The following is a 10,337-nucleotide window of genomic DNA, read 5'->3' as shown; positions in this document are numbered from 1 at the left end:
GTTACTTCCCACCTCTGAAATCAGATATGACTTCAAGTCATGTGATAATTTCTTAGTATTTGATCCTTCAACTTGGCCTCAGGAAATGCAAGGACTTCACAGTTTTGGCAACAAGTTTTGGAGAAAGCAAATCGGAGGCTTACAAAGAGACAGGGAGGTGCATCTTCATCATCTTCATCATCTAGCATGCAAGAAGTGTAAATAGAGGACAGTGAAGGAGACACTGAGGAGGACAGTGAGGAAGACTGCACTTATTAACACCACGCTTCATGTGGGGTGAGTACCAAACGCTGTCTCCTGGTACTCATCTGAGTAACTCACTCAAAAAGTTATGTGCACACCTGCCTATAATATCAGTCAAGTATGTCACATGTTTTTATATGTAACTATTAGTGTGAAATAAATGTAGCAGGTAAAAAGTCCAATATGTCTTTCAAAAATGTAGAGGAGTAAATGTATAAAGTAGCATTAAACTCAAGTACAATTATCTCTATATAATACTTAAGTATAATACTTGAGTACAACTACTTAAATCATTTCCACCACTGGGTATTGCTTCCTTTGTTGGTATAGGATGTGATTTTTTTCTCAAACTATCTTTATTGATTCATTTAAAAAATAAAATGTCACTTAATATTGTGGAGATGACGCTCTTATTCTGAAAAACCAAGCGGAAGTGCTTCCAGGGCTGTGAGGTAAACAAACCACCGGAAGCCATTTGATGTTAGCCCAGACATGGCACTGGTTTTCAAGCATTTTTACTCAAAATGACAGGTATGTTAAGCAGGTAGTATTTTTCAGCGTGTTAATTTTGGTGTCGTTTTCAGTTCTGTGAATTATTCGAGATTTTCACAGTTTATGGAGCTAACACCAGCTTAGCTAACAGCTAGCTAATCGTAGCTAAAGAAAGGAAGAAATCGGAAACCACGCTAAGCTACACTTCGTCGACATGAACATGACTACAATCATTTAGTTATAGGTGGACAACCCCTACTATGACTATACACATGTTAGGTTATTTTGTGCATACTAGTTAGCTACTTTCCTATTTATTTTGCTGGTGAATTGTGTGATAATGTTTTCCAGTGGTGTAATGTAGTGAAGTACATTTACTCAAGTATTGCAAGGTTTTTTGGGGTACTTAAGTATTTTTGATTTCATGCTACTTTAAACTTCTACTCCACTACAATTTGGCAGCCAATATTGTAATCTTTACTCCACTACATTTATTTGACTAAATACGTTTCTAATTACTTTACAGATAACTAATAGATAAACTATGCTATATAAGTATACGATAAGATGTGCAGAAGCAGTATATCAAGTAATTAAAAGTAGCTCCACCTTTACCAGCTGTGATAAACACATTAAGCATAAAAGAAAGTCACTTAATATATATATATATATCCTTAAATGGAATATTATGCACAATAAGTACTTTCGTTTTTTTGATGCCAATACTACATTTTAAATGCAAGACTTTTACATGTAACAAATCATTTTTACACTGTAGTATTTCTACTTTTACTTGGGTAAAATATCTGAGTACTTCTTAAACCAATGTGTTCTTAAAACTTGTGAAAAACTTCCTATTTGCCTATCTAGGCACCACAAGAGGTAAGTGACACAAACATTGTTAAACAAAACTCTCAAAGTTTGTTAAAGCCCCTCTTCACCTCGAATTGATGTAATGGAAATTGCTGTGTAGCCGTGGCAATACAACGTGTGAACAATAAAAAGTGCCCATCTCTGAGATAACAAAAATACATACACTGCTAAAATCAAGTATGGATCAGGTAACAGTATGGATCCAAACATATGAACACACTAGGGTACATTTCTCAATGTCCCATTTTTTTTTGCATTATATGTCCCGTGAGGGAGTTGTTTTTGTTACTTTGCTTCAGCAGAATGATGTATACCCAGACTTTGACATTTATCTCCTAGAGTTTCTCAGTGCTCACCTAAAATATACAGCCACATACACTAAGAAAGTACTTTTCAGTAGGTAAGAGACATCTTAAGTAGTTAAACTGAAGTTATTTTGACAAGATAGTTACTGAATTAATCATTTTGTGTTTTATCTTGTGAAATATGAGGATTGTTTTGTTGTTATATTTCCTATTCTGATAATATAGTATCTTTCTGTATAAATAAGTTATTTGAAAGCTCCCTCTTTGGCCCTAGAAAATTGTAACATGCATTTGCTAGAACAAACCATCAATGAAATAATCACAAAACTAATTGGCAGATAAATTGCAGCCCTAAAGAATAAAGTGGATGCTGAATAAAATGGAACTTTTGCATAATTTTGTTGCAGTGTTATGGAAGTTAGGTGAGCTAATGTATCATTTTTTCCTGATCACATTAGCATCAAAGACTCCATCTTGAGGTGGAACAGCTATTTCACTTTTTAGAAAGAAGCCGCTCCTCTGTTTAACTGATCGTATTAATCTGTTAGAAAATATATTGTCACAGCAGTTAATCATTAGAATCCCTTGTTAAAGTTCTGCTATTAATGTGTGATTTGTAGCCTATTGAATCTTTTTCTTTTGTATGTTGTTTCGCTCTGCTAGGACCTGTTTCCAAGGAAATATAAGACACCAGGCAACACATTTGGATGTTTACGGGGGATGATGGATAACCACAAGAGTCACGTACCCTGTCAGTCGTGGGCCGGCCAGCATGGCTGGTCCTCTACTTCAACTCAAGGACCCCTCCTCGACACTCTGCCCAGTTCTCAGCATCAACACCTGGGCTCATCGTCTGACCAGAGGCCCTTCTACCAGCACCAGCAGGAGTCAGATCAGAGTTGTATGAGAGACCCCGGCACCATATTATCCGGAAACACCACTCACCACTCAGCTCTGTACAAAGCCTCTCACATCAGCAGCAATCCGTCATCAAACACGCTGTTTGCCAACACTGCCACCCCGAGTTCCTCTCACATTAATCCCTTTGCCCAGCAAAACCCTCACACCTCACCAATGCTGCTCAGTGCAAACCAAGGAAAAAACATCCTCCTACCATCTCTTCCCCAAACAAACCAATCTCCACAGCCTTGCAGGCCCCAACATCCACCGCTGCTATCTCCCCACGATCTTTACAAAGCACCATTTCAACCTCTATTAACCAATCAGGGTTTACCCGACGGACTTTTGCCCATTAGCCTGCCACCATGTGGACAACATGTAAGTACATCTCAAGCTACTTTTGAAGGAGTGAATGTGGAGTTTGCTGGTGTTGCTGGATACACTCATAGCCATGCTTCATCCATATCTCAGGAGCAGCGTCAGTGGATACCTTCGTCAAACTGCATGGGTAAGCTTTTTTTGGTATACTGCATTTTAATTAAATAGCCAATTTGAGCCACCAGATTTCTTCTTTATTTAATTCCGTTCCTTAACTTAATTTTTGGAATATCTCATGAAACGGATTTGTGAACACCAAAACACAGGCTGTATTTTGTTAGCCGAGTGATGGACTGTCGAATGTTGTGACACCCGTCTCTATCTCTTCTCCAATTCAACACTGTCCTCGTCATCAAAAAGTGAAAATGCTATAAATTAAAAAAAAGAAAGATACTGAAAGTAAAGTTTTTGAAAATGCACAACTTTAAATAGTCTGAAGAGGGGAATTCACTTCCTGATTTGGGACACAGTCGTCACAATCTTTTACCATCTTTCACCAGAGTTCTGGACCATGGAAATTAATTCACAGCAACTTAATTCAGAAAGACGCTTTTCATTTTAAAATATTAACATGATTTACATTTTGCGTCTTTAAATTTGATCAGTATGAATAAAGTAGTGATTCAATTTCACAATTAGGCAATCATTTGTTTAAAAGTTCAAATATTGATTCTCATTATTTTCATACATATTTGGCCCGCTATTAACGCAACTGAACTGATATACAAAGGGTTCGTGGTGATGAGTAATCAGGCAATATGAACAACTGTTTGTTAAACAGGACTTTACAAAAAAACACATGTGACCACACTGTAATGTCAGTGCAGACTACAGTGCTGTAATACCGTTCATCATACAACTTGCGTGTCCTTTCCTCAGGAGCTGTACACGAGTCAGTCCCTGGCGCTGCTCTTCCTAACAACGTGCCATCGCAAGAGGGAAACATGAGCTCACCGGTGAGGAAATTAACACCACCAAAATGTATTTGAACAGAAGGTTTTGTTGATTGTTGGTCTTTTTTGTACCCATCTCGACTGTTGTAATTGTTTTCACATGCTTCATGATATCTAGCTGTTTGTTTCTACAAAGGTTGATGGTACACATTGTTAGTTACTAGCATCTACCAACTAAACGTTGCCCAACTTGCTACCATCATGATATTTACGGTTACAGATATGTGGGGTTTCTTATGAGGACTCGTTAGATTGTATCTTTTTAAATTAACATGTTTTATCTTCTCTTAGGCCAGCTATGAGAGACAACGTTCGGTGCTTTTGCAACAGCGGGCACAACTTCTTCACCAAGTGGCACAGTTGGATAAACTTGTAAGTGTGTTATAGATAAACATTTGTTTAATTAAAGGTCAATCGTTTTTTTTGGAAAGTTGCTACACTGTTCAACTTTAAAATGATATAATACTTTAAATTGTGAATGGATTTAATTCTTGAAATATAGTTTATAAGAGATACTTCCTGTTGACTTCGCTTTGTCCCCTAATGAAGCTGGAATCCATAAACCCAGAGGACGGCAGTGGTGGGCAGTCTCCACATGCAGCTATTCAGGTAGTTTGTCTTTTTAGATGTTGCTGTTTTATTTGTTTTATACAATCAAAATTGTATAATTCTGTGTATTTTTCTTCACTTTTAGCCTCCACCACCAATGGAAAAATCATCTCAATTTGAACAAACTAAGACCAGCGGTGCACAGCAGGTTCAACTGCAGTCAAAGGTAGCCCCACATTAAATATGAACCAATACCAAAGATGCCTTTATTGTACATTTTAGGCTAAACTTGATTGATAGTAAAGGCTCAACCCCATTACTGTTAAAACTGTTAAATGTCTTCTTTAATTATTTTGTATTTCAGCCGCATATATCAACGGATTGTTCATCGCCTGCATCCCATGAAGAGCCAATGTCATCTAATGTCAAATCAGAGGTAATAACCCATATAAAATGTTTAAAGTAGTATTCAAAAGTTCATCATTTCAATGTTATTTGTCAGGGCAGTAGTAACAGTATGTTTGTGGTATGCACTGTAAAAATGTGGCTCTTGATATTTCATATTGGGTCACTTGCGTCATTAACTAACATTTTAGTCTGAAACAATTTTGGTCATTAATTGACTTGTCAAGCCGCAAAAAAAGAAAGAAAACATTATTAGAAAAGAATGACCAGTCATTTCTGGCTCTAGCATGCCAATTGTGAGGATAATGTTTTCCTAATATTATGGTCAATTGAATATCTTTTTATTTTGACTATTCAAAGACATTGCATTGCTTTTTTCCAACTGGACAATCAATACATCTATTATTAAAGAATCTGCGTTTGCAAATACTTTTTAAAGTCTATATTGCTCAATTAAACAAGAGTGCTGGCCAATCCTTTTATTATATAAGCATAGACATATACCAAAAAGTAAGGGGCCCAAATACTTGACAGAAGTGTTCAAACAACTCCCTGTCAAACAAGTTAAGTTGCTTTGAGTACACTGGCCCAAAGTAGTAAATTAAAATGATTAATATCAATTACATTTGCAATGTACTGTACATTATCAACACTATCAATGTTAACTCATGGCATTCTGCCTTTGGTGTTACATTTAGCTACTGGAACTAGCTGTAAGACAAATTGAATGGAATTACAAAATATAGTAATAAAAGCTAAATACGCTTGAATAAGCTTAATTTTTGGCCTTCAAACTCTGCTAGTTATGTTTTTTTGAAGAATATGAAGCTAGCAGGACATATCTGACATAATGGACATATATGACATGTCCTGCTGCGATATTATGTTATACTATAACATATGACATATATCTTGTTAAAGACACTAACGTTGAACTTTGAACCTACGGTCTAGTTCTGAAGCATCAGAGCACTTTTGTATGCGGATAATATAACAAAAAATAATAATATATAGAACCTCTATAAAATGCCAAAATATAAGTAAACAATATGAGTTTAAAAACAATTCTGATATACTTAGATTTTCTGCAACCACAGATTGTCGATGACCTGATTTCCACTGATTTATTTTCTTTCTTTTTTAAATTTCTTTTAAGGAAAATGAGTCAGCTGAGTCTGAGGTTGACAGTGACTCTGATTACTTGCCTGACAGTGATGCTGACTTATTTGATTCCCCATTCCACTCTGAAGGGAGCTCTTCAGATGAATTCAGTCACATCAAACCCTCGACCCCCACAAACAAAAAACCTTCTCTGACAGAAAAAAAAGAAGATGAATCAGAAAGCTCTATGTCCGAGGACAACACTGACAGTGCCCCAAAACAGACTCCTGCAATTACTCAGAAAGAAAAGTCTTCTGACACTGTAGTGTTGCCATGTTCAAGTTCTAAAGGAAGACGTGTCTATGACAAGAGGAATTATTGTTTATACTGTGCTAAGCCAGTATTTAAATTGTCACGACATCTTGAAAGGAACCACAGTGACAAAAAAGAAGTCGCAGCTGCATTTCAATACCCCACAAAATCAAAAGAAAGACAAAGGATATGGAACAGATTAACAAATCTAGGAAACTTTGCTCATAATAAGGATGTCTTGAAATCCGGAAAGGGCCAACTTGCTGCCCGAAAAAGGCCGAGCCAAACTAAAAAAGCCAAAGACTTTCTCCATTGCCTTCACTGTCGAGGTCTTTTTCTGAGGAAACCTATGTACAGACACATGAAAGTTTGCCCAGAGAGAGTGAAGAACGAGACTGTGTTTGGAAGAAAGAATATCGCATCTCGGTGTGCACTTCAAACTTTAGGAGACCTTAGCATTACTGATGGTTTTAGGAACATTCTGTCCGATATGATATACGACGATGTGACGCAAACTGCCATGGAAGACGAAGTTCTCTTGCAGTTTGGCGAGCTCATGTTCACTCATCACGGAACTGATCCGAAAAAACACGAGTATATAAGACAATACCTTCGACAGTTAGCAAGACTTGTACTAGAAGCTAAAAAAATCACCCCTCTGGAGAAACTGAAGGACTTTTTTCTCCCTTCATGCTTCCCACATGTGGTGTCTGCAGTAAACGTCGTGGCAGGCTACAATGCGGAAAACAAAACATACAGCAATCCTTCACTTGCCATCAAGCTTGGCTACCACCTACAGAAGGCTTGTGGTATTGTCGAGGGGAACGCAGTAAAGTCTGGTGATGAGAGATCAGCAGAGTCTGCGAGAAACTTCCTCTCTCTGTACAAGAGAAAATGGAACAAGCATATTTCTGCAGGTGCATTAACAGCCATCAAGAAAACCAAACTGAAAAGGGCAAAGAAGGTGCCGTTTGCTCAAGATGTGATGCGCCTGAATATCCACGTGGAGAATGTTCATCTTCTTGCTGAAAAAAACCTCAGAGAAAGCCCTTGTGCAGAAAACTATGCTGCTTTGGCCAATGTAATACTCTCCCGGACAATATTTTTCAACAGGAGAAGTGTTTTAGAGGTATCCTCAGTGGAACTAACAGCTTTTGAGTCGCGTCAAAAGTCAAACTTGCAAGACGGCATGGACATATCCGTTACCGATTTGGAAAAAAAAATGTGCAGGTTCTTTGTCAGAATCAACATACCAGGGAAGTGCGGCAGAACGGTTCCAGTTTTACTCAAACCATCACTTGAGTCAGCTATAGAGCTTCTCGTAAAGGTACGCGAGACATGTGGAGTCCCCAGTCAGAATCCTTACCTGTTTGGCCGACCCAATGCTCTGACTGCCTACGCCGGGGCACAGTGCATCCAGAAATACGTCAAAGAATGTGGAGCTAAAGACCCTGCAGCTCTGACATCCTCAAAGATCCGGAAGCATTACGGGAAAATGCTACAGCTGATGAACCTGAATGAAGCTGAGGCCGACCAGATTTTAGGCCCCAACAATCAAGTCCGCAGCCTTGGACAGCAGCTGGATGACGTTGAAATGCATTCAGATGGTAGGGTTATTTATTTTTTAAGATGATTATGATTCCGATTACTTTAACGTCAATTAAATTGACCTTTTAAATGGAAATGTGTCATTGGCACCGGCAAATCTACCCGGAACATAAAGTTCAGACAAAATACATATACATTTTGCATTTATTCAAAGGATTTGAAAAGGAGTCAGTCTGTGGTTTATTGTGGTGTCAACAGCCTTTTGTGTTACCTGCAAGTGAATATCGCAAATCATTTTCATCACAGTAATTTGGAGCAAGCCACTTAAATGTATCGTAATGCAAAACCTGTCTATTATGCAGCAGTATTTAAGAATATATGTGCTTTGCTGTTTTAATTACTTCTTACTTGATAATAAAAAAATAATCTGGTGGATGTTCAAATCTATAACCTACTAAATATCTTTCTAAATCAACCATTGCAATCTACAGTTCTAGAATTAGGAGCATCAACATTCACTTTAGTATAAAAAGTTACTTTAAATCACATAAAATCTGGATTATAGCTGAAGCTTGGTTGGAGGAGTTGGTTGCTTTAATGGACTTTGGGAATGGACACAACTGCAAAATGTGTGGATTTGGTATCGTAAGACATTGGTACTATGAACAATTGATGTAATATGACTGAAAACAACACTGAGGAGCTGCACCTTTGGTCTTATTTATCTGTTTGTTCTCTGTTGGAAATGTGTGTATAGGTAGTTAATCTTTCTTGTTTTTTCTTCAACACAGAGAGAGGACAACAAGCTGCATCATGGGATTACAATGAGCCTTCCGGTGCAGGCTGTGAACCAACAAGCACCAACGTGACTGTAACATCAAAATATTTCGAATCAGACAAAAAAGGTAAAATGGTGAACAATCATGATTGGTGATTCTATCAATTAATTGTTTTAATATTGTTTCTCTTTGGTTTAGAATTTCTTATATAACAAAATAATCAAGGGGGGGGTTAAGGCAAAATAGGAGTTCTTACATATTGTCCAAGCTTAATTTGTTGTCAAAACTTGACACACAAAACGAAAAAATGGCCGGTGAAGATAAATAACATTTATAGAGTTTGGAGGCTTTACGACTAAATGTGGACAACAGTATGTAGAGTGCTTGTGTGAGAAAGTTATTTTGTGATGGCGAAAGTTTACTCATTTCTCTTTTAACCCACAGGCTCCAAAATTAAGGGCAAACATAAATGGGAGGAAGCAGAGGTTCTTGCTGTTGAAAGACACATGATGCGGTTAATTAAAGAGTACAAGGTGCCTCAGAAGGACGAATGTGTTCAGTGTCTGGAAGCTGAGCCAGCACTGAGGACCCGTTCATGGAAAGGTGTAAAGGACTACGTCAGAAACAGGATCACTGCCCTAAAAAGGACCCCAAAACAGTAACTGATCTAGGCAAGTAGAACCACAGCAAAGTATTGGACATTTTCAACCTTTAGAAGTGGGTTATTTGGTCAATGGTAAAATCAAGCAATTTTTTCCTGTTCCATTTGCTTATCTCTGCCACCCTCTGTTCCTCTTTGTTTTTTATTTGTTCAGTCGCCATCGGGGTGTCTTATGTGACATGGTGAGCGTTTACATCGGTTAGGATGACCAAGAATAGATTTACATTTCTATTTTTTCTATTTTTGTTAATTGTAATTCTCTTTTGTATCACAACAGGTTGTCATGTGTTCTGTTTCATGTTATTAAGTTCATTTGGAAAGAGACAGCTCATGGATATTGACAAATAAGGTGTCTAATGAGCTGGTTAGTAAGTTCACTTCGGTGACCAGGTTATCTTGTATACTGTATTTTGTTATTCTCTTTGGTATGCTGGTATACTGTATTTTGTCAACTTTGCATATCAACCTTCTAATAAACTAAAGTTTATGTGTGAAAAAACAGTTTGTACTCTATTCCACTCACAACATAATACACACAGTATTTTATCGATTTGTCCAACACTGTCAGGCCTACTGTATCTTTGTCCATGTATGTAGAAATGACAATTTGTTTGTTTGTAGCCTTTATTTAACCAGGTTAAAAAATCCCATTGAGATCAACGATCTCTTTTTCAAGGGAGACCTGCGGTACATTGGTGGAGGAAGAAGTATTCAGAACCACTAAACAAGTGGCTGCAGAAGAAAAGTCACACATTCAAAGTCTTAATAATGTGAAAAGAAATTAGAGTATTAGAAAACACTAAATATTTCATAAATCAGACATTCATGTTATTGTGGT

The 10,337-nt window shown here is 37.4% G+C and overlaps 1 protein-coding gene across 2 annotated transcripts; it reads left to right on the top strand.

Moving 5' to 3' along the window:
* Positions 1-618: 618 nt before the first annotated feature.
* LOC117472878 lies at positions 619-9,998 on the top strand. 2 transcript variants are annotated; one of them, XM_034118312.1, is made up of 11 exons: positions 619-774; positions 2,577-3,191; positions 3,285-3,321; positions 4,071-4,147; positions 4,436-4,516; positions 4,694-4,753; positions 4,839-4,919; positions 5,058-5,129; positions 6,255-8,118; positions 8,851-8,964; positions 9,283-9,998. In XM_034118312.1, exons 2-11 carry the CDS (start codon positions 2,634-2,636, stop codon positions 9,498-9,500), a joined length of 3,162 nt encoding a protein of 1,053 aa, XP_033974203.1. In that variant the 5' UTR covers positions 619-774; positions 2,577-2,633; the 3' UTR covers positions 9,501-9,998. The 2 variants fall into 2 exon arrangements, with proteins under 2 accessions (XP_033974203.1, XP_033974202.1); XM_034118311.1 differs by having other exon boundaries at positions 2,577-3,321.
* The last annotated feature ends 339 nt before the right edge of the window (positions 9,999-10,337 follow it).

The sequence above is a fragment of the Trematomus bernacchii genome, unplaced genomic scaffold, assembly GCF_902827165.1.
Source record: "Trematomus bernacchii unplaced genomic scaffold, fTreBer1.1, whole genome shotgun sequence".
In the NCBI taxonomy this organism is placed as follows: Eukaryota; Metazoa; Chordata; class Actinopteri; order Perciformes; family Nototheniidae; genus Trematomus; species Trematomus bernacchii.
This window is presented reverse-complemented; position numbering and strand designations above follow the sequence as displayed.

What these genes read in the sequence shown, in the direction of transcription:
- LOC117472878 (XM_034118311.1), top strand. Translation starts at nt 2,634, where the DNA reads ATGATGGATAACCACAAGAGTCACGTACCCTGTCAGTCGTGGGCCGGC. An exon ending in AGGTTCAACTGCAGTCAAAG is followed by an intron (nt 4,920 to 5,057) that starts GTAGCCCCACAT and finishes TTTGTATTTCAG; the next exon opens with CCGCATATATCAACGGATTG. An exon ending in TTTCGAATCAGACAAAAAAG is followed by an intron (nt 8,965 to 9,282) that starts GTAAAATGGTGA and finishes TTTAACCCACAG; the next exon opens with GCTCCAAAATTAAGGGCAAA.